General features: G+C 35.5%; 1 protein-coding gene and 1 non-coding gene across 2 annotated transcripts in view; one reads left to right on the top strand and one right to left on the bottom strand.

Annotated features, from left to right (window-relative positions):
- DNAJC1 (DnaJ heat shock protein family (Hsp40) member C1) overlaps positions 1-25,635 on the bottom strand; it is a 226,393-nt gene that overhangs the window by 136,348 nt on the left and 64,410 nt on the right. The window contains exons 2-3 of the mRNA XM_012450115.2: positions 5,278-5,379; positions 4,715-4,761 (exon numbers count right to left, since the gene is read on the bottom strand). Of these exons, the coding sequence (XP_012305538.1) occupies positions 4,715-4,761; positions 5,278-5,379 (149 nt within the window). The remainder of the gene's footprint in view (positions 1-4,714; positions 4,762-5,277; positions 5,380-25,635) is intronic.
- LOC135271415 (U6 spliceosomal RNA) lies at positions 22,941-23,047 on the top strand. The gene has a single exon (XR_010339560.1). It is a non-coding gene; the product is annotated as a U6 spliceosomal RNA (small nuclear RNA).

The following is a 25,635-nucleotide window of genomic DNA, read 5'->3' as shown; positions in this document are numbered from 1 at the left end:
TCTTCTTTGAAAAAATATATATATATATGCCAAAAATTGTGGTACACTGCACTTTATTTAGGAAAGGTGCTAAATAAATTTCCTATTCTCAGACTAATGTTTATTTTGATTTGAACACACCTGTAATCAAATTTACAATAACTAGTTAATGAATTTATAAAAGTTTAATAGATTAAGGCTGAGATAATTATACTTTTAACTGCATTTGTAAATAAAACTTTATTTAGTAAACTAAAAAACACATTCAACTTGTATGACTATAGTAACACGAAATAGACAAAAAATTTTAAAGTTGTATAACTGGGTTATCAAAATAAGACTGGTTAAAAATTCATAATAGATTTTAAACAAAAGTAGGTATTTTAATATTACTAAAGCACAATCTAGTATATAAATGTAATGACTGGTACTCAGTACTTTACCACAACTAATGTTCAGGGCACTCATAAGAATCGTTGAAACATAGCTGTGCTACTGTTTCCCCAAACAAGTTAGCTAAGGAGTTTAGAGAAGGCTGCTAAGCTAGGCTTTCTGACAATAACCAGGAAAACCTGTTATAGGTATGCTTTAATGACAGTAAGGCCAGGTGCAGTGGCTCACGCCTGTAATTCCAGCACTTTGGGAGGCTGAGGTGGGTGGATCACCTGAGGTCAGGAGTTCAAGACCAGCCTGACCAACAGGTGAAATCCCATCTCTATTAAAAATACAAAAATTACTCAGGCAGGCACCTGTAGTTTCAGCTACTTGGGAGGGTGAAACAGGAGAACTGCTTGAACCCGGGAGGCAGAAGTTGCAGTGAGCTGAGATCATACCACTGAACTCCAGCCTGGGCAACAGAGCAAGACTCCATCTCAAAATAAATAAATAAATAATGACAGTGATTGGGTCTGAGAAATGCATCATTAGCAAATCGTTAGGTGAGTTCCTCATTGTATGAACATCATGGTGTACTTACACAAACCTGTGTGGTACAGCTTCTACACACTTAGACTATATGGTATTAACTATTGCTTCTAGGCTACAAACCTGTATAGCATGTTACTGTACTGAATACTATAGGCAACTGTAACACAGTGGTAAATATTTGTATATCTAAACACAGAAAAGGTACAATAAAAACACAGTATTATAATCTTATGGGACTAGCACTGTTTTTGTTGTTGTTGTTGTTGCTGTTGTTGTTGCTGTTTTAGAGATGGGGTCTGACTCTGTCGTCCAGGCTGGAGTAAAGTGGCATGATCATGACTCACTGCAGCCTTGACTTCCCAGGCTCAAGCAATCTTCCTATCTTAGCCTCCAAAGTAGCTGAGACTACAGGCACACAACATTACACCCAGCTGATGTTTCTTAAGTTTTTGTAGAGATAGGGTCTTGCTATGTTGCCAGGGTTGGTCTCAAACTCCTGGGCTCAAGCCATTCTCCCACCTCAGCCTCCCAAAGTGTTGGGATTTCAAGTGTGAGCCACTGTGCCTGGCTGGCATTGTATATGTGGTCCCTCATTGAATGAAATGCCATTATGCAGTACATGACTGTATTTTCATGCTATAGTCTATATTCTTGGGGAAAAAAAGACTTAAAAGTTTATTCATAATTGCACTCATAGGAATCTACCCAAGAGAAATGAAAACGTATGTCCATCTGAAGATTTATGTGAATGTTCATAGAAGCCTTGGTCATCATAGCCCCAAAGTGGAAGCAATCCACATGTCCATCAACTGGTGAATAGATAAACATAAGTGGTATATCCATACAATGGAATACTGTTCAGCAATAAAAAAGAATGAACTACTGTTATATGATACAATACAGATGAATCTCAAAAACCTTATGTTAATAAAAGCCAGATACAAAAAAATTATATATTGCATGACTGCATTTATAGGAAATGTCCAGAAAGGACAAATTTATATATACACTAAATAGATCAATAATTGCCTGGAGCTGGAGATCAGGGAGGGAGACTACTGCAAATAGGCTTAAGGCTTTTTTGAAACGATGTAAATGTTCTAAAACTGGACTGTGCTGATGGTTTGTACAACTCTGTAAATAAACTAAAAATCATTTAACTGTACACTTAAAACAAGTGACTTTTATTGCATGTAAATTATACCCAAATAAGGATGTTAAAAAATCAATAAAACTGGCCTTTCCTTTCTTTTTCTCTTTTTTTCTTTTGAGATAGGGTCTTGCTCTGTGGCCCAGGCTGAGTGTAGTAGTGCCATTAGGGCTCTCTGCAACTTCTGCCTCCGGGGTTCAAGCAATCCTCCCACCTTAGCCTCCTGAGTAGCTGAGACTACAGGCACAAGCCACCACACCAGGCTAACTTCTGTATTTTTTGTAGAGATGAGATTTCTTCATGTTGCCTAGGCTGGTTTCAAACTCCTGAGTTCAAGGGATCTGCCCTCCTCAGCCTCCCAAAGTGTTAGAATTATAGATGTGAGTCAGTACACCCAAACAGCTTTTCCTTTTTTTAAAAAAAGCTATTCAGTTTGTTAATTTATCTATTTTACTGCTATTCCCTTTTCCAGCAAAATTCAAATAGTACATCTGATTTCAGAGAAAACACAATTATATAAAAGGGAAATAAATAGGAAACATGTCTATGACAGTTTCCCAAATTACCAATTCCTGGAAGGTTACGCATTTAAAAGCATTATTTAATGAATATTTATAGTAAATAATTGTGATACCAAAAAGCATTTTAAATATCAACATGTAGATAATCTTCTTTTAGAAGATAATGCTGACTGTGCTCTTTTTTTTCCTAAAGGAATTATAAACATTAAGTAATTGTCTGCAGAAATGTCTGTCTCCTATATGTTTAAATACTCACAGGTCACCTGGCCTCAGGCACAAGCTTCAGAGGAGTGATTCTTAGCTTGATTAGTTAAGACTTTTGCCTCAAGGAAAACCAGTTACCAAAGAGTTACTTGTGCCTCAAGGGGTATAAATACTACAGCTGTTTGTGTAACTGTCAGATTCATTTTTTCCACCAACTCTCTAAAATAAATGAGAGAACTAATCCTAAATAGATGATGTTATTTATTAATAGATGATTCCATGTTAATGAAGAAACAATTTATATATAAGAAGTGATTTGTTTTGAAAAGATAGAAATAATTTTGGTAACTGAAAGAAATTATTACAAAGTTCACTGACTTTTAAGATAACAACAAACAAAAAGAAAAAAACCTCAAGCCAAAGATGTTAGAAGACTAAATAAAGCTACCTTTACCAGCACATTCTTGATATGTGAAACAAAACTAGGGGCTCACAGAGAAACTAACTAGAAAATATTCACAGAATGACCAAAACTTCTTTCAACACACTTCTCGGACTCTTTCAACACTATGGATTATCTCAAACTAGAGGAATGTCTGCTACGGTATCTGGACCAATGCCAGCCCTTGTTATAAAGTGAAGAACACTTTTAAGAGAAGATCTTGAATCCTTGTGCTTTGTAATCTGACAAACAGAGGTATTCAAATTAAATGGTTAAGAAGATGAGAATCAAGACTGGTAGGTAACATTTTAGCATACAGACTAATTCCAGATAATACATTTGAGGAAAGATTCAGAATGTAACATAGCATAATTTATTGAGTTGTCTGAAGATGTATTAACCCCTATTGAGAGAAACAGTTATTTAGTCTGGCTTTTGCTTAAATCTCAGATACCTAGGTATTGTTTTGTTTTGTTTTTTTAAAGGTACTCTTAGACTGTAGAACAACATTTTCAAATTTTGGATTGTGGTCCACTAGTGTCTCATGAAATCCATTTAGTGAACCACAACCAGCATTGTTCAAAAATAAATAAATAACACCAAAAGACAGGTCTAGCCTAGAATAGAAAATAGTCTATTTCACAAGCAGTAAGTAGTATTTTGTGAAACTTTTGTTTTAGGGATGTGTGTGTGTGTGTTGTGGTCTGACTTAAAAAACTTAGAAGCCTGCTGAAATGATGTCTACATCCCATATATTCTTTAAGAGTAGAGGAAAGAGGCCCCTGTGTAATCTCTTAAGTCACTGTCATTATAAACTACTATATAAATATATTGTCCTCTGAAAGGGGCACAGAGAAGTCTTACTGTGAGGGGCTGCCTCCACTTTGAAGTTTAACCCTGAACACAGAATCACCAGAGCAGGGTAGAGGAAGGGAAGGAAGCAAAAGAAATAGAAGAAAGAGGCAAATTTTTCTTCTACTCCTATCTTCTACAGGCTTATAGAAGCTTATATAATTGGGTTTATTATTTTGAGAGTGAGAAAACATCAAGAAAGGGTACTAACCTTGACTATCACTAACAGTCTAATTTAAACATTTAAGGAATGGCGGTGGGGGTAAAAGCACCAAGCCCCATGCACAGATAGGAACTATTACTGATATATGGGAAAGAATGGACATTTATTTGAATTCAAGGAGTATTTGTATTTCCCAGGGCATAAACATTCATGTTAAAAATCTTATTAAGGAAGCTAGGACTTGCTAACATTATGACTCATAATCCTGAAGCTTGTAAGTATCGAATCAATCTATTGAATACTTTCAATAAAATTAACTCTGCTTCAAACACACATTTTTAAAACACTGCATTTCTTGGAAGGAACAAAAATAAAATCCTAACATAATAATAAAATGTTTAAGGAGACTTAATTCTTTATAAACTGTTGCATGAACTTTATAACATCTTAATTCAAAAGCAGAAATGAACACTCACCTCTGCCTTCGTTCATCATCCTTTAAAACTTCATAAATGGCCACCAACTAAAATAAAAGCATTACTTTAAAATAAAAATACTCCCAACTATAAGAAATCACGTAGGAGGGTGAAGGTACTACAATACACATGCAGAAAATCCTATGTGCCCATATATACAATAAACAGATGCAATCTCAATTATGAGTAACATTTCATGTTCTGGTAGTACCTTAAGAGGTTAAAACTGCTTGATATCAAAATAAATCTTTGTGACAGTTATAAAAGTAATACTTATCTTAAAATGTGCATTTTAAAAGCAAAAGCTGTAATTTAGAGAAGACAATTATGACATTTATGACCCTCCAAGAATTTAGAGATGCTAATAATACAAAATGGTAAAAATGTATTTTGTAGAAACTTGAATAAAAACATATATAATACTATATTTTTAAACTACTACCTCATTTTCAAATGAAAATATTTCACATATAAGTGACTATTTCTACCAACAACATATTAATACATTTGTCACACACACACACACACACACAAATATATATATAATAGCATATTTCACTTACTTGTCTAAACTGAGTTTCTGCATTTTCATCTTTATTCTTGTCTGGATGTAAAGTTAGTGAAAGCTTACGATATGCTTTTCTGATGTCTGCAGATGAAGCATCCTGGAGGTGGTAGGGGGAGGGGAAAATACAAAGCAAACTTTGTCAGAAAAAGAAATTCCCAGAACCTTGTTAAGATCTGAGAAGACAGCCAACCAAGTGCAGGACCCCAGGCAATGTAATTTGAGCAATCAGTCTAACAACCAGGCTATGCAACCAGCCTGACCCACATGACTGAACAATTATTCAATCTAATTTGGCTCTCCTCTTAACTTTTCATTACCATACAGTCATTTAAAGAAGACAGTATTTGGCCAAACTTTTCAAACACTTGCCTTCCTAAAATTAACCAATAAATCTTTTTCAGTAATTAAGAGATCAAAAAGAAACAAATTAAAAATTAATACATCTGTGTGCCTTCAAAGAAACTCTTTATTTATTGGCAAATGTTAAAGCCAATTTCTGAATCCCAGGCTAACCATATGGTTTCTTTATTGTTATTTATATTGAATTTATCATCTTAGCAACAACCTATGGAATCTCACTTTCACATGTCAAAAAGCATGCCTATCTGAAGGGAGTTAAATTTGCATTTATCAAAAATTATTATAATTAGAAAGAGTTAAATATACCATACTTATCATTTACTTAGTACGCTAAAGGGTGTTTTCAATGTTGTCTAGCCTCCTCAGTCCGGTTTGTAAAACTAAATTTGTCAAATATTTATATATTACAAGTATAGTTTAAATACATTTAAAAGGTAACCATAGTTCAATACTTAAAGTGAATGTTAAAATTACATTTTATATAATCCTGTATGCACACGTAAAATCAGACAACATCACTTCTACAAGGCCAGTATAAAATGCATAATAATAACAAAGAATACACTGTTAAGTAGAGTTTAAAGGCGGGAGAGGGATAGCAGGGGGAGGAACAGAAGGGGGTGGGGGGCTAGCGGAGGGATAGCATTAGGAGAAATACCTAATGTAGATGACGGGGTGATGGATGCAGCCAACCACCATGGCACGTGTATACCTAAGTAACAAACCTGCATGCTCTGCACATGTACCCCAGAACTTAAAAGTATAACAGTAAAAGAGACAAAAAAAAAACCTTTTTCTGAGACAGTCTGACTCTGTCATCCAGGCTGGAGTGCAGTGGCACAATCTCAGCTCACTGCAACCTCCACCTCCTGGGTCCAAGCGATTCTCATGCCTCAGCCTCCAGAGTAGCTGGAATTATAGGCATATGTCATCACACCCAGCTAATTTTTGTATTTTTAGTAGAGATAGGGTTTCCCCATGTTGGCCAGGCTGGTTTTGAACTCCTGACCTCAAGTGATCCAACCACCTCGGCCTCCTGAAGTGCTTAGGATTACAGGTGTGAGCCAGTGCACCTGGCTGGGGTTTAAAACTTGATCTGTATTAAACTTAAAATATATTCAAATAACATTCATATTGGGTAAAATGGCAGTAAAGTTGCTTATTAAATGTCTCTCATTTGACAGCAGGCAGTCTAATTAATTCCAAAAACTACTAAGAAATTCAATGATGAAACACCAAACCAAACCAATACAAAAAATCTATATACCTCGGATTAAATATTATCAATAGTTTTTACAGAGAGTTGGAGACAGACAAAGTGAGACTATAATTAGTCTGTCAGGCTTCTCTTTGTAAACCATTAGATTTATTACCAGTTGGGGCTTGTTGCTTCAGACTAGGATGTTACCCTAAGTGTGAGTATTTTTGTGACTTGTAGAAGGCTGCGGAGTTATAAAATTACTAAAGTACTGCAGCTAACAGGGTTGTTAATTTTCATTCTTATGTACTTAATAAAATTGATACGTTCCCTACCTAGACTACAGATAACATGGTAGAAACAAATGATTATTTAATGAAAATCGGTGATGAATCCTTTTGTTAAGAAAAGACATCAAGTGTCAAATGAATAACCAACCTCTAACTGGGATTTTAATTTTAGATTTTATTAAATTGGGACTATATCAAATTATTCCACAGGTAGATTTCATATGAAATAAGGGCTATATATTTTCTTCTATTACAAAATTAATACATGCTCACTATGGAACATTTCTTACTTTAAAATAAAAACAACTAATAGTCACCTAAGGCATTTCCCTGCTTCCAGTCTTGCCATTCTGATCCCTCAATCCTCCATTTTTCTGCCACCATATGTATCCCAAATGTAAATGTGGTTGGACCGCTCTCCTACTTTAAATCCTTGAGCAGCTACCAGGTGCCTATGTCACCTGCATTTTCTAATTTTTTTAGCCTTATCTCCCACCCTCTTGGCTCATCCTCCTGGTCCCCTAGATCAGGACGGGGAATACATTTCACCAACCTCATGTTGTTTTTTCCCCTAGCTACTGATACAGACAGCTCTCTTCTGTCTAACAAACAATAATACACAAATACTGTCTATCTTCCTCTTGAGAATCTATCCAGTAATTTCACCAATAAACTCTACCTTAAGTAGATACAGGTGAAAAACATGAAGAGTTTCTTATTTACAAAGACATGCTCTAGACAAGTTGTACTTCAAACTAGCTTATGTATTTATTTAATAGTAGGTACTCAATGAATTCAAACCCAGAAAATGTTGCTTCAGAATCAGATCCCTTTATGTTGGCTGTTTAGCTTCAGATTTGGGCTAACTTCCCAGTGAGATACAGTTTTGGGAAGGCAGTGAGAACAACTGTTACATTCTTGACCTGATAAACTATATACAACATGTCCACATAACTACAATGTGAATATGTTCCATTGGAGTTTTAATGGTAAATAGCCTGGTATGTATTGTCTTCTTTAATACATTTGACATCACACTTTTATTATAGGCCTGAATGTTAGAACACTCATCTCCCATATTCATTGGATTAGACGTTTTATCTCTCTAGATTGCAGAGAAATTTTTGTGATAGCACATGAGTGAATTGGCTATGTTTAATTCTTTTCATATTAGATCTACCGTATTCATATGCTAGAATTCTTTTCCTTCTAAATGTGATATGGCTCTTTGGCAAGCTAAACATGAACTATTCTAACAGTCGGGTGACCTCTATAAGGAAGAGACTTATCTTTTGAAAAAAAAACAAAAACAAAGACAAAAAACAACTCTGAGGCTGGGTATGGTGGCTCATGCCTATAATCCCAGCATTTTGGAAGGCTGAGGTAGGCAGATCACTTGAGCCCGAGAGTTTGAGACATGCCTGGGCAACATGGAAAAACCCCATCTGTGCAAAAAATTTAAAAAATTAGCTGGGTGTGGTGGCATGCGCCTGTAATACCAGCTACTTGGGAGGCTGAGGTGGGGGTGTTACTTGAGTCCAGGAAGTTGAGGCTGCAGTGAGTCGTGACTGCACCACTGCACTCCAGCCTTGGCAACACAGTGAAATCCTGTCTCCAAAACAACTACAACAACAACAAACTCTGAAAATTAATATAAGCTTATCAAAATGGAAATAATGCAATAGCATGTCAGCAAAAAACAGCATGTTAGGGAGGTCCAAGTTCGCCCCTCCACAAAACTGGCAAAAACTGTCAGAATCAACTTTATCTGATCTCTGAAAACCAGTCAAAATTTACAGCAATTAGGCAAGTACTTAAGAAAAAGATGATTCTCTAAGAGTCTTAAAGATGCCAACCATAGTCCTTGGTTAGGTTGCTGGTACCAAAGAAAGCAGAGTTGACCTTGTTCTCAAAGAGCTGTGGTTTTGTTTTAACCTCTCTGTTGGCTTAAACTGTATAAAGGGCTTGCTTTTATTTTGCCAAACTCAGAACTCTATCAGGGCAGATAGACCATTTATCATAAACATTTAAAGTCTTATTGATTTATTGATTGATTGAAACAGGGTTTTGCCATGGTGCCCAGTCTGGTCTCAAATTCCTGAGCTCAAGCAATCCACTTGCCTTGGCCTCCCAAAGTGCTGGGATTATAGGCATAAGCCACTGTGCCTGGCCCAAAGGCAAATGTATTAGCTAGTGCTGAATGGGATAAGGGGTAGCTACTGAGGCAAACAATGGATATAATAAACTGTTTCTATAAATATAGAAAAAAGCTTATAAGGATACAAAAGTATTTTTACAGAGCTATATATATGTTTGTGTTTTAAGCTAAGTGTTATGAAAGAGTCTAAAAGTTAAAAAATTTTAAAGTTCATAAAGTAGAAATGTTACATAGTAAGCTAAAGTTGATTATTAAGAAGCTTGGGGATATGAGGAAAATCTGGTTGTGACATCTGTCGCCCCACTGATCACCAGGTTTGATTTGACTAATCTGGCTGGCTAGGCTGGTGTCCCCTTCTTCCCTCACTGGTCCATGTGCATCCCTCCCAAAGCTGCATGCTCGGTGGAAGAGAATGACCATTCCCGATAGAGGAGGACCAGTCTTTGGTCAAGGGTATATGAGGAGCTGTATTCCCCTGCTAGAACCTCCAAACAAGCTCTCAAAAAGCTTGGGAAGACAGACTGAAGAATGAGATGTTTTAGGGACTAAGGGCTTTGAAAGTTCCTACATATTCCTTGGAAACTAGAAGGCCATGTTCATGCCCAAGACAGAGCACATGCTCAGAAAAACTTGGGAAGGCCAAAAGTTCTCAATTCTGGCTGATCTTCAGGCTCTGCACAACCAGAAACTGAAGCTAAGAAAGATGTAAACTAAGGGCCGGGCGCGGTGGCTCACGCCTGTAATCCCAGCACTTTGGGAGGCTGAGGCGGGTGGATCACGAAGTCAAGAGATCGAGACCATCCTGGTCAACATGGTGAAACCCCGTCTCTACTAAAAATACAAAAAATTAGCTGAGCATGGTGGCGCGTGCCTGTAATCCCAGCTACTCAAGAGGCTGAGGCAGGAGAATTGCCTGAACCCAGGAGGCGGAGGTTGTGGTGAGCCGAGATCGCGCCATTGCACTCCAGCCTGGGTAACAAGAGCGAAACTTTGTCTCAAAAAAAAGAAAAAAACAAGAAAGATGTAAACTATCCAATTGAATGTTGAAGGCATGACCCTAAGATACACATAGTCTACTAGCAAACACTGGAAATATATATATATATAAATATTCATTTATTTATGTGTATATGGTTATATACCACATAACAATATTTCCATTAACAATGAATAGCATATATGATGGTGGTCCCATAAGAATACAATGGAGCTAAAAAATTGATATCTTCTAGTGATATCTTACCCTTCTTAATGTCATAGTGCAATGTATTACTCATGTGTTTATGGTGATGCTGGTGTAAACAAACCTACTGTGCTGCCAGTTGTATAAAAGTATAGTCTATACAATTATGTACTGTACATAATATTTGATGATAATAAATGACTATGTTACTGGGTTATGTATTTACTAAACTACTATGGTTATTTTAGAGTGAACTTTTTAAAAAAATATGAAGCACCTCAGGCAGGTCCTTCAGGAGATATTCCAGAAGGAGGCATTGTTACAAGAGATGACAGTTCCATGCATGTTACTAACCCTGAAGACCTTCCAATTAAATGACATATGATATTAGCAATCACGACCCTGTGTAGGCCTAAGCTAATGTGTGTTTGTGTCTTAGTTTTTAACAAAAAAGTTTAAAAATTCAAAATTTAATAATTTTAAATATAGAAAAAAGCTTATAAGGATATAAAAATATTTTTATACAGCTATATATGAGTTTGTGTTTAAAGATAAGTGTTATTACAAAAAAGTCAAAAAGTTAAAAAGTTTATAAAGTAGAAATGTTACATAGTAAGCTATGATTAATTACTGAAGAGATCATATAATTTTTTTTTTATAAATTTAGTGTAGTTTGTATACAGTGTTTATACTATAGTGTACAGTAACGTCCTAGGCCTTCACATTCACTTACTACTTACTCATTGACTCACCCAGAGCAACTTCCACTCCTGTAAGATCCATTCATGGTAAATATCCTATATACATATACTTTTACCTATTATACTGGGTTTTGTTTTATTGAGACGGAGTTTCGCTCTTGTTGCCCAGGCTGGAGGGCAATGGCACGACCACTGCAACTTCCACCTCCTGGGTTCATGCAATTCTCCTGCCTCAGCCTCCCAAGTAGCTGGGATTAGAGGCGCCTGCCACCATGCCCAGCTAATTTTTGTATTTTTAGTAAAGACAGGGTTTTGGGCCAGGCGCGGTGGCTCACGCCTGTAATTCTAGCACTTTGGGAGGCCGAGGTGGGTAGATCACCTGAGGTCAGGAGTTCAAGACCAGCCTGGCCGTCATGGTAAAACCCCATCTTTAAAAATAAAAATAAAAATAAAATAAAATAAAAAAGATGGAGTTTCACCATGTTGGCCAGGCTGGTCTCGAACTCCTGACCTCAGGTAATCTGCCCACCTCGGCCTTCCAAAGTGCTGGGATTACAGGCATAAGCCACTGTGCCTGGCTTATATATTGTATTTTTACTATGCTTAAATATGTTTAGATACACAAATACTTTTGTGTTACAATTGCCTACAGTGTTCAGTACAGTAACATGCTATACAGGTTTGTAGCCTAGGAGCAGTAGGCTATACCATATAGCCTAGAATTATAGTAGGCTATACCATCTAGATTTGTATAAATACACTGTGATATTCACACAAAGACAAAATTGCCAAGTGATGCATTTCTCAGAATGCATCCCTGTCATTAAGCAATGCATGACTATATATTTCTGGGTCCAAGTGTTAAGAAAATATCTGCCAAATCATTAGTTGACCAGAGATTCTAAGATAACTGAACAGAAATTCTAGTGGCCATACACAGCACAGAATATAAACTTTACAAAAGTGTCTATTTCAGGAAAGTCTCTAAACAAACAACACCAACTACAATAAGCAGCAACAAAAACGTCTAAGAAAGTAGAAAAATATCACTGCCACATTATATATCTGAAATGTCTAATGCTCAATAAAAAATTATGAGGCATGCAAAGAAACAAGAAAGTATGATCCACACACAGAGAAAAAAGGAATTAACAGAAACTGTCCCTGAGGAAATCCATATATAGGATTTACTACACAAAGTCTCTAAATCAGTTATTTTAAATATGCTTAAAGAGTATGTATAAAGAACTAAAGGAAAATATGAGAATAATGTCTTACATAATTGAGAATATCAACAAAAACAAACTTTAAAAAGAAACAAAATAGAAATTCTGGACTAGAAAAATGTAATAATTGAAATGAAAATTTTACTAGTTGAGGCTCAACAGTAGGTTTGAGTAGGCAGAAGAAAGAATCAATGAACATTTGGATAGATCAATAGAGATTACCTGATCTGGGGAGCAGAAAGGAAAAAAAAAAAAAAGAAAATGAACAAAGCCTAATAGGCCTGTGGAACACTATTAAAAGCACCAACAAACGTAATGAGTCTTCAAGAGGGAGAACAAAGAGGGGCAGAAAACATATTTGAAGAAGAAAATGACTGCAACTTCAAAATTTTGATGAGAGACATAAACCTACATATCTAAGAATCTCAACAAACCCCAAGTAGGAGAAAACTGAAGAAAACCTAGAAACATTATAATCAAACCTTAAAAGAAAAAGAGTCCTGAAAGAAGCAAAAGAAGCAACTTATCATGTACAAGGGATCTTCAATAAAGTTAACAGCTAATTTCTCATCAGAGATTATGAAGGGTAGAAGGTAGAAAAGTAACAACAAAAGAACCTGTCAACCAAGAAGTCTACATCCAACAAAACTATCCCACAAAAACAAAAGAAACTGTGATATCCCAGTTAAAAAAATTAGAATTCACTGCTAGTAGACATGCTTTATGAGAAATGCTACAAGGAGTCCTTCAAGCTGAAAGAAAAAAAATACTAGACAGTAATTCACATCAGCACAAATAAATAAAAAACACCGGTAAAGACAATGCTGTGGTCTAAATGTTTGCATCCTTTCAAAACTCATGTGTTGAAATCTAATCCCCCATGTGATGATATTAAGAGGTAAGGCCTTTGAGAAGTGATTAGGTCAAGTGGGATTAGTGCCCTTGTAGAAGGTGTCCCATAGAGCTGTCCCTTTTTTGCCCTTCTACCCTGGGAGGACACACGGAAGGTACCATCTACAAGGAATGAGCCCTCACCAGACAGTGAATATGCTAGTATCTTGGTCTTGGACTTCCCAGTCCCTAGAACTGTGAGCAACAAATTTTTGTTGTTTATAAATTACCCAGCATAAAGTATTTTGTTATAGCATCATAAAGTAAAACAGGCAACTACATAGATAAATATAAAAGTCATTATTAATGTATTTTGGTCAGTAACTTCAATTTTACTCTACATGATTTAAAAGACAATTACATAAAGCAGTAATTATACATCTCTGTTATGGTTAAATAAATAATATAAATCTATGTCTATGACATACATTATATACATAAAAATGTAATCTGTGACAATAAACAACATAAGGAAGAGAGAACAGTGTTTGTTAGAGGAAAAACATTTTTTATTCTTTTTTAAATTAATTTTTAATTTTTCTTTCTTGCATCTCACATTCTAGCAAAAAGTTTTACATGAGTGAAACTAAACTGGTCTTAATCCACACTGGACTTCTATAAATTAAGATGTTAATTATAGTTCCCATGGCAAAAATTAAGAATATAAAGATCTACAGTAAAAGAATATAAAGATCTACAGTAAAAGAATTGAAAAGTGAATCAAATAGTATGCTAGAAAAAAAACTGAATACAAAAAAGGTAGTAATGGATGAACTGGAGAACAAAGAAGACATACAATATACAGAAAACAAATAGCAAAATAGCAGAAGTAAGTCATTCCTCATGTGTATTTTCTTTAAAATTAAATGGGTTAAACTCTCCAATTAAAATGAAGATATTGACAGAATGAATTCAAAACAAACATGATCCATCTACAGTAAGTCCTCACTTAAGGTCATTGATAGGTTCTTAGAAACTGCAACTTTAAGAAAAATGACATATAACACAAACAGTTTTTTTCATGTCATAATGAAGCAACATTGAAGGAAATGATGTTATTTAAAGACCTACTACAAGTCGCAGTTTCTAAGACTCTACTAATGATGGCAAGAGAGGATTTTTTTTGTACATGGTGTCTATAAGAGACTCACTCTAGAACCAAGATACAGAAAGGTCAAAGGTGAATGGATGAAAAAAAGATAATTCCTTGCAAACAGTAACTAAAAGAGAGCTGGGTGGCTATACCAATATTAGACAAAATCAATTTTAACACAAAAAAGGTTACAAAAGACAAAGGACATTATTTAATGACAAAAAAGATCAATCCATCAAGAAGATATAACAATAAAAATAACATAAACATGCACCTAACAGAGCCCCAAAATATATGAAGATTTAACAGAACTGAAAGGAGAAATAGACAATTCTATAGTAATGGAAATTTCAACACTGCTTTTAATAATGACTAGAACAATCAGAAAGAACAGTAAGAAAACAAAAGACTTGAACAACAGTATAAACCAACTAGACACATCTAACAGAAAGCTATAGAACATTGCAACCAAAAAGAAAATATACATTTTTCTCAAGTGCATATGGAATAGCAGTCAAGATATACCATATTTTAGGCTATAAAATAGGTCTCAATAAATTTTAAAAGACTGAAATCATACCATGTTATCTTCTCCAACCATAATGAAATGAAATCAGAAATCAATGACAAAAGGAAATTTGAAAAATTCACAAGTATGTGAAAATTAAACACACTTTTAAACAGTAAGTAATCAAAAAGGAAATTAGAAAATACTGTGATAAGAATGAAACTGCCATTATGTTGTCTCTCCCTAAGATAACTGTGAATGTGTTAGAAGACTATCCTCAGTAGCAGGAGAGAAACCTATGGTCTTTTTAAAAGAATAAAACTGAAAAGCTCTTTCTTCCATTCTGTTTAGAATGTTTGAGACTAAAATAGGAAAGGCCATAAAATATCAGGATTTTATCACTTGTTAGATATTTCTTTTTGGATTCATTCCTTCTGGAAGATTTTAGTTCATTAAAGTTAATAGTTAATTATAACTATTTTTCTAATTTAAGACAACTGAGGATTAAGCAAAAACAAAATTAAATCACGATATTTAGTGTTTAAAGTTAAAAACAAATCACTAGAGAAGGATATGAATGAAAATGAAAACATAACATGCTGAAATGTAGGATGCAGTAAAAACAGCGCTCAGAAGAAAATTTACAGTTATCAACACACTAAAAAAAAAAAAAGAAAGAAAAGAAAAAAAAAAATTTCAACCTAACTTTCTACCTTCCACAGTCTTTCTACCTTCCATGGTCCCTATCCTAAGTTTTGCTATGTAATAGCACTAAAAAATCTGCCTTAGGGGAAATTTTTTATTTTACTTTATATCAGGGATTGGCAAACTATTTTTGTAAAGGAACAGACAATAAATATTTTAGGCTTTGTGGGTCAGTCTCTGTTATAACTATTAAATTCTGCCACTGTAGTGAGAAAGCAGCCACAGATAATACATAAACAAATAGGTATGGTGGTGTTCCAATAAAACTTTATTATAAAATCAGGTAGTGGCTGCTTTTGGACCAAGGACTGTAGTTTGCTGACCTTGATTTTAATCAATGGATTGACAATAATCTAAAACAGTATATTTATACAGTGTCCCCACAAATGTGATACCCACATTTTTAGGTGTGCCAGGTAGTAGAAAAATATTTGGCTAGTTAACCAAAACAAAAAACAGAAGACCTTATCCAGAATCTGACCAAGTAAACTCTTCTTAATGAAACTTCCTACTCCCTTGAAAAAGACTCAGGAGTATTAAATTGAAGGGAAGATCATTTATTTGGCTATCAGATTCACTAGAGAGAAGACAACATTCATTCAAACTATATTTAGGAACTTCAAACTCTAATTGACATCTGGGACCCTTAATTTGTATAGTGTTACTAATCAAGACCAACTGCCTCAAAGTTAGTACAGTCAATGCACTGCATGACATTTTGGTCAATGATGGACTGCATATATGACAGTGGTTCCCATAAAATTATAATGGAGCTGACCTATATATAGGAGTACCATTTTAAATCCTTTTACTTTATTTTTACTGTACCATTTCTATGTTTAGATACATAAATACCATTGTGTTACAACTGTCTACAGTATTTAGTAACATGTTTAGTAACAAGTCTGTAGCCTAGAAACAATAGTCTATACCATGTTGCCTAGGTGTATGGTAGGCTATACCATCTAAGTTTATAAAAGTGCACTCTATGATTCTGGAACAACTACAAAATTGCCCAACGATGCATTTCTCAGAATATATCCCCATCATTAAGCAATGCTTGACTGTAATTCCATGTAATCTTTCTCACCAGGTCTTTGGATCATTTTTGTATCTGATTTATTGATTAAAAGCTCAAGCTAAACTCTTACTAATGACTTTGCCCTCTTTACTCCGACCATTACAGGTAAATTTAGCAGTCAACACAGCTTCCTCACCCCACCCAAAACCTCTCAAAAAAAAAAGCTCAATTAAAAAACCAAAACAAACATAGGTGTCTGTACATGAGTGCATTTACCCCTAGAAGAATTAAATAGTAGAGACATTTAAAGGAAGTTGTCTCTGGTGAGTGGATCAGGAGGATAAGGCAGGAAATTTGAATTCATCACGATATCTTTAGGATTACAGGATTTTATACCAGATGCATATAAAACTTTAAATAAATTGAAAAAAGAAAATGTTTTAGAAATGTTTCAAAGTAAAAACTAATTTTCCATGACGAATACAAATAATAAATACAATAGTATAGTTTACTTCATGATAAATTTTAAATCTGGGCTTCTATGGCCAATATGCTACAAAAGAAGTAGGCAGAGGCTTTGCGTTTCTACATAACAGATCACTGTTAAAGTCAACTGCCTTTGGAGGAATGTATTCAAATTTATGTACGATTATAGCTTTAACTGACTTTTTTTAGCTTTAAACTATATATAGTAACCAGTGATAGGTTAATCTATATCAAATTCTGGTTGTTAATAGAGAACATTTATTATTCTTTGAGAGTCAAGGTCAATAAGAATGATTTCTTGACAAATCAGAAAATAATTTTGAGCATAGTAGAAGAATGTATTCTGCTCCTTTATTTTAGGAATACATTCTGTCCCCTATTTTAAACTAGTACCTAAATGAATTTAGACTAACAACACATTTATTTGAGTTGGAGACACCTCTGTCCTCTACATAAGATTGAAAAAGTAAACATTCTCCAAAATAAAAAACAAAAGACTGTAGCTTCAAGAGACAGCTGCTTCTGATATCTAATTATTGGGGGAACTGATTTGGTAGGATCATCAGACCAACTATTCACAAAACAAAATCATCATTTCTATAACATGGTAACTAGATCTTAGACTAAATCTTGCCACTGATTTATCTTGAAAAGAAGGTCCCTTTAACAAGTCAATGGCAGTGGGAGAAGGAGAGGGAGGAGGAACAGTTTTATAATAAAGAGATTTAAGAGATGGAACAACCAAATGTAATGTATGGAACTTGTTTGGTCCCTGATTCAAATTAAGCCAGAGTAAAAAGGCAATTTTGAGACAACTAGGAACATTTGAATAAAGACTGCTACTAGATGCTATTAAGGAATTATTTATTATATTGGATGGGATAAGAGTATCCTGGGTATTTAATGTCTCTTCATCTAAAGAGATGTGCAGTGAAGCACTTAGGAATAAAATGTCATAGTGTCTAATACTCATTTTAAAATACTTCAGATAAAAGGATAATATAGGAAAATGATAATTATTAAATGAGTGATGATTAAATATAGGAATTTATTAAAATATTCTCTCTACTACTGTTCATGTTTTAAGTTTCCATAATTAAAAAAGCATAAACAGTGAACAATAAATATGAAAGTATTATGATTGTTAATTTGTAATATATGTGTCTATAAGTGTTCTTAAAAGAGAAGAAATATGCCATAAGAGACAACCTAAAAGTGCCTAGAATTTTTAAAAAAGAAAAGAAGAGGAAGGAGACCAAGAAGGATAAGTGGTAAAGCAAAAGCTGTTATTTTATTTTGATTTATTAGTAGAAAAATACAGGTTTTATTATCATCTTTAAGGATGAGAAGGTAACCACTATGTAACAGAAAAGCATATAAACATTTCCAAATTAACAGAAAGAAATTTTACTAAGCCAACAAAAGAAAAATTAAAAAGTATAACAAAATAAAAGAAAAAAAAGTAAAAAAAAAAAAAACAAAAAAAGTATAACAAATACTATAGACAAGAGAGGAAAACCAAAATCAAGCATTCATTTATCATTAACTATACAAACATATACTGAGCTCCCATATAAAAATACAACTGATCAACAAACTAACTTTGAAACAAAACTGAAAAGATAAAAAACAGAGATGAAGAAAAACAGAACCAAACAAAAGAAAAGCAATAGTGTTGATATTAATATTGGAAAAGGGGAATTCAGGGTCAAAAGCAAGTAACAGGACAAAGAGTCATAATAAGTAATGATAAAAGGTCTAATCCATTGAAAAGTTAAAACAGTCATAAACCTTTATGTTCTAAACACTCCAAATTCATTCACATAACAGCAAAACTCCTAAATATAAGAACTTGATAAAATCAATCACAGTAGAATACTTTAATATACCTCTTCCAGAATTTGACATAGTAAGTAAACTAGAAATAAGCAAAGTTATAGAGAATCTGAATAATAATTTTTAAACAACTTTGAGGTGTTTATGTTTATATAGATATAAGCATACAAATATAAATATTACCAGATCATAATAAGCCTATATTCATGGTTCATTAAAAAATGAGTAATAAGTTTTGCCACAAAGGAAGACTTAATTCTAAAGCTTAGAGACTGTATGTACTATATTTAAAAATAATAAATAAAATAACCATCAGAGACAAAAGTGATTTTTAAAAACCTCAGCAACTTACAAGTTTAAAAAATATTTTTTTCAAGACAGAATAAAATTTAAATTACAAATATCCTAGAAATTAATGAAGGAAAATATTTTACATCAAAATCTATGAGAAGTGAAATTCTATATAGAGAAAATGTATGCAGCATTAAAAGTTATTATTAACAAGACAAACTAAAAATGAATGAACCAAGTGCCCAGGCCAAGAAAGTAGGAAAAAAACAATTAAAATACACCAAAACAAAGTAAGAAGAAGAAATGGGTAAATATAAATGAAGAAATTAATAAAACAGAAAAGGAAAAAAAGCTAGTTCTTTCGAAAGGCAAGCAAAATTAGGTAATTTCCCAGCAAACATAATTAAAATAAATATACCAGACAGAGAGTGCCGCAATAGTCACTTAAACCTCAGTTTTCTTAACTGGAAAATGGTCATATATTTGCTGTAACTTCCTTCCTTTCCTCTGCTTCTGCCTACTGTACCTTCCAATAGCAATGCCAAATGAGCTCATCTGAAAGCTCATCTGATTCTAAATGTGACACAGGGAACATTACAATCTATCATTCACCTAATACTGTTGTGCAGTTATTCCCTTTCAGACACAGACTGATCCCTAATTCCAGTGATCCAGTTGCCTTTATATGGCTTTTTTCTGCTGTGGTTCACGCCAGACAATCTTGTTCTTGGCAGTCTCCTTTCCAAAGACAGTAGCTCTATCCTTGAAAGTCAACCCAGAGCATAGTACCCCTTCCCACAGCAGGATCTCTTAAATGCTTCAGTGACCACTATTGCTAAACTGCCTAGTCCAATTTCCCAATGTTATGTTTCTACCCTGCATATAGTCAGGGAAGTAAGAAAGATGGCTCCGGTCAACTGCAAATGTTGGTTTCAAATCCATGCCACATCAGCAAAAAATTGGATAGGCACCCATGTCTGTAAAGGGTAAAGCAAAAGCAGCAGAAGCATGGCCTCTATCTCATTTCTACCTTCTAAAACATACACAAGTACATCTCATTGGCCAAATCTACCTTATATCCAGAATACCTGCTGCAAGTGGATCTGGGAAACATAGTTATTAGCTTTCAACACTACGCAAAATAGGAAAGCACACTGGCACGGAAAAATAAATGCTGAAACCAATCCATTGTTTTAATACATAGAAGTTTTTTTTTTTTCATGTTATCCCCCAATTTTAATAAGCAAATTTTTACAGCATGTAAAAAGACTGATAAATTTGCAAAATAAAAGTGCAAACCTTTAGGATGGGACTCCTGGGACCTTTAACTTTTAGATCATGTAGATGAGGCATAAATTTGTTGTGTACTATGTTTGGTATTTTGTCTTACTGTTTCTCTAAGAAGAACTCTTTTTAAATGTGGTTTGTTATTGTAGCACTTTTTACACTGAAACTATATTTGAACAGTTCCTACTGTACATACTGTAAGAAGCTTGTCCTCTGACTAGGTTTCTTATTTCTATGTGGAATTTCATATCTTGCAGCATCCTGCAAATAAACATTAAAGTCCACCCTTAAAAAAAAAGTGCAAACCAGTAAGTGTAATAGAATGGTACTGGATGCTTTTCTTTATATCTCTGAAATTAACTCACCTTTTAAGAATGTATCCTTATCTCCATATAAATAGACATGTAATATTCCATTCCATATTTACTTTCTCTTCAAACATTGTCAGGGAAAACTTCTTAGTTTTTCATAGTATGGTTTGGAGCTCCCCAAATTTGCTCCTTCTTTAGTCTTTCTTTTCCAGATAAATGGCACCATTCTCTACTCAACAGCCTCAACCAAAAATCTAACAGTAAACCACAATTTTTTTTCTTTTTTCTTTTTTTGCTTCAGACTCCTGATAGAATTCACTAGCAATCTAAGTGCTTCTATGATTCTAGCCCAAATCACCTATTATTGCCCATCTATGGGACTCTGCTCAAAGTATACCCTGTTCCAAATATCATGGCTTCTATGGTAGATAAAATGGATATTTATTCTGCCTTATAGTCCTGCACTGTACAAAATAACTTTGTACAATGATGAAAATGTTCTGGATCTGCACTGATATAGTAGCCACTAGATAGATGTGGCTACTGAGCACTTAAGATGTAAGTACCATCACTAAAGAATGAATTTTAAATTTTATTTAATTCAAATTCATTTAAATTCAAATAGTCACATGTGATCAGTGGCTATTACACTAGAAAACACATTTCCAGAGTGATTTCCCATAATATAGAGGCTATAAAGCTAAAAACTAAAAGTTATTTAGGTTCTGTGAATCAGATACATTTTGATATAGTAGGCAGAAATGGGGAAAAAGACCACTTCTGATGGCAAATTAGGTCACTGGCTTTTCTGTGACAGTGTTTCCTGAGGTCCTAGTATTGAACTACTAGCATTATGGGTTGTTGGGTACTCCTTTGAGTAAGGCTGAGTATGGTTCTGGAGCTGGCAGCAGCTGTAGTGGCTGACTGATCCTGGTAGTTTCCTTGTCCCAGTGACTTCCTAATTGTAGCAATCACAGTATGTGGCACAGGTGACAGAGACTGGATAAGTCAAGGATAATCACAGGGGAGAGATAATTAAAATATTGTGGAAGAGTGGCTGTGAATTTCTCTTGGATAATCTGCAAAAGAGACAGAATCAAGAGTCTGTAAAAGAAAAAAAATGTTAATAGTCAGCTGGGCACTGTAGCTCACGCCTGTAATCCCAGCACTTTGGGAGGTCAAGACGGGTGGATCACCTGAGGTCGGGAGTTTGAGATCAGCCTGACCAACATGGTGAAACCCTATCTCTAGTAAAAATACAAATGAGTCAGGCATGGTGGCGCATGCCTGTAATCTCAGCTACTTGGGAGGCTGAGGCAAGAGATCGCTTGAATCCAGGAGGAGGAGGTTGTGGTGAGCCGAGATCATGCCATTGCACACCAGCCTGGGCAACAAGAGTGAAACTCTGCCTCAAAAAAAAAAAAAGTTATTAATCAAATCATGTTGTGCACCTTAATGTATACTGTTTTTGTCAATTATACCTCAATAAAGCTAGAAAATGAAGAGAAAAAAACATTACGAGAACTTTTGATGAATTAGATTGGGGTAAGGTTGTAAATGATAGATAACTTGTGGGTATCAGACTTGCATAAGCAAGGACACTGATATCACTTGCAAAAATAAGAAAACACTGGAAGAACATCAGCAGGTCAGAGAAGACCATGAGCTTGCCAAGTAGGAGGTGTTTTTGAAATAGTCCAGTGAAACTGCCAGTTAAGCATCTGGATACATAGGTCTGAAACTCAAAGCAGTAGTTTGTATCACACATATATAAATGTAGATGCTATTGGTATATGAAGAAAAGTCAAATCATAGGCATAAAGGAGCTTGCTTAAAGAAAAACAGAAGAGTGGTAATATATGAAGGGTTAAATGAGCTTTGAAGAATGTCAGCTTCGTCAGTACTGCTGATGTTAGGTAAAATGAACACTAAAAGTTATCAACTAGACCAGCTCTTGTGAAAATCTCTGGTAACCTTGGGAACAGCTGTTTTGCTAGAGTAATAGGTACAGATACCTAAGTAGAGTGACATAAAATGAAGAGAAATCTGGCTGTTGAACAGAAAAAGTTATGTGGCTGAGAAAGACTTTATTTTCTTTATAAAGAAACTTTATCTGCTCGCTTCGGCAGCACATATACTAAAATTGGAACGATACAGAGAAGATTAGCATGGCCCCTGTGCAAGGATGATGTGCAAATTTGTGAAGCGTTTTTTAATTAAAAAAAGGGGGAAAAAAAAGAAACACATCTACTTAAATACTGATGAGAAAGATGTAGTTGAGAGAGGGCTTTAAATATAGGTGATAGATAACGTAACTGACTGTATGTTTCCAGAATGGGTAGGGGTAAAGAATTGAATCCAAAATATGGGAGAAAAGCTGGCATTCAAAGAGGGGACACCACTAGCAGGAAGAAGGAGAGGATACATGTAGGTCTAAGTCTGTTGGTTGGTTTTAAAATAAAAGTAACTGAATATAAATGTTATAGATACTGACCACATATACATGTCATGGCCAATAAAAGTTGAGAAGGGAATTCTTTCAATTAACAGGCATTAGTGTGCAAGTTGATGGTAAGAGAGATCTTTTATATCCTTCATCACAGGTGTCTGAAAGTTCACAGTAACTGTTCTTTAAAAGAAGATCTACAGTGCTTAATTCTACATTTAACTTAACCCTTTCTCTCCAAATTAGTGTTTCTTCATATTTCCCAACTTTATACAAAATAACTGATAATTTAGTAAGTTGAGAAGTGACAAATGCAAAATCAAAAATCAGATTAATCACTGAATAAATTAATTCAAATTCCTTGTTTTTCTTTGTATATACCACTATTACATAGAAATATTTTATAATCTATATATTTTATATCCAAATGGCATTAAATATATAAAAAAGTACTCAATTTCCTTAATTACAGGGAAAAAGCAAATTAAAGTCAAAGAGAGATACCACTACACACCTACCAGAATGGCAAGATAAAAAGATAACGTATTTTTACAAATACTGTATCTTTATAGAAAAGATAATTAGTCCCAAATGTTAAGGCTGTGGAGCAACTGCAGCACCAACGCACTATGCAGGAGGAAGGATAAACTACTATAACCATTTGAAAACAGTTTGGCAGTACTTACTAAAGCTGAACATACACAAACCCAGCAATGATGGAGCAATTTCATTTCTAGGTATATAAACAACAGAAATGCATATATATAAGCTCATTAAAAGGTAGGTACAAGAGGTCCCCGGGCAAGATGGCTAAATAGAAACAGCTCCGGTGCGCAGCTCCCAGGGAGATCGACACAGAAGGCAGGTGATTTCCACATTTCCAACTGAGGTACCGGGTTCATCTCGCTGGGACTGGTTGGATAGTGGGTGCAGCCCAAAGAGGGTGAGCCAAAGCAGGGTGGGGCGCTGCCTCACCTGGGAAGCACAAGGGACTGGGGAACTCCCACTCCTAGCCAAGGGAGCCATTAGGGACTGTTCTCTGCCATCCGGCACAGATACTGTGCTTTTCCCATGGTCTTCACCACCCACAGACCAGGAGATTCCCTCCGGTATCTACACAACCACCAGGGACCTGGGTTTCCAGCACAAAACTGGGCAGCCGTTTGGGCAGAAACCGAGCTAGCTGCAGCAGTTTTTTTTTTTCATACTCCAATGACGCCAGGAATGCCAGCGAGAGAGAACCATTCACTCACATGGAAAAGGGGGCTGAAGCCAGGGAGCCAAGTGGTCTGGCTCAACGGGTCCCACCCCCACGGAAACCAACACGCTAAGATCCACTGGATTGAAATTCTCACAGCCAGCACAGCAGTCTGAACTCGACCTGAGACGTTTGAGCTCGGTGGGGGAAGGGGTGTCCACCATTGCTGAGGCTGCAGTAGGCGGTTTCAACTCTGCAATGTAAGCAAAGCTGCCAGGAAGTCTGAACTGGGCAGAGCCCAACACAGCTCAGCAGCTGCAGGCAGTCTGTCTTGTTAGATGTCCTTGGTGGGCACGGCATCTCTGAAAAAAGGTAGCAGACTGTCAGGGACTTAAAAATAATGCCCCCACCTTCCTGGGACAGAGCATCTGAGAAAAGGGGCGGTAGTGGGTACAGCTTGAGCAGATCTAAACTTTCCTACCTGGCAGCTCTGAAGAGAGCAGTGGATTTTCCAACACAGTGTTCAAGCTCTGATAAGGCAAAGACTGCCCCCTCAAGTGGCTCCCTGACCCCTATGTATGCTGATTAGGAGACACCTCCCAGTAGGGGCTTACAGACAACTCATACCAGAGAGCTCTGGCTGGCATCTAGTGGGTACCCCTCTGGGATGAAGCTACCAGAGGAAGGAACAGGCAGCAATCTTTCCAGTCCGGCGGCCTCTGCTGCTAATTCCAAGGCAAGCAGGGACTGAAGTGGACCTCCAGCAAACTCCAGCAGACCTGCAGCAGAGCAGTCTGACTGTTAGAAGGAAAACTAACAAACAGCAAGAAATAGTTTTAACATCAACAAAAAGGATGTCCACTCAGGGACCCCATCCAAAGGTCACTGACCTCGAAGACCAAAGGTAGATAAATCCATGAAGAAGGGAAGAAACTAGAGCAAAAAGGCTGAAAATTTCTCTTTTAAGGGATCACAATACCTTATCAGCAAGGAAACAAAACTGGATGGAGAATGAGTTTGACGAACTGACAGAAGCAGGCTTCCGAAGATGAGTAATAACAAACTTCTCTGAGCTAAAGGAGTATGCTCTAACCCAATGCAAGGAAGCTAGGAACTTTGAAAAAAGGTTAGATGAAATGCTAACTAGAATTGCCAGTTTAGAGA

This window comes from Aotus nancymaae, unplaced genomic scaffold (assembly GCF_030222135.1).
Source record: "Aotus nancymaae isolate 86718 unplaced genomic scaffold, 86718_ANA_hifiasm-v0.15.2.pri h1tg000077l, whole genome shotgun sequence".
Lineage (NCBI taxonomy): Eukaryota > Metazoa > Chordata > Mammalia > Primates > Aotidae > Aotus > Aotus nancymaae.
Note: the sequence above shows the minus strand (reverse complement) of the source record. Positions and strands in the feature narration are given on the sequence as shown.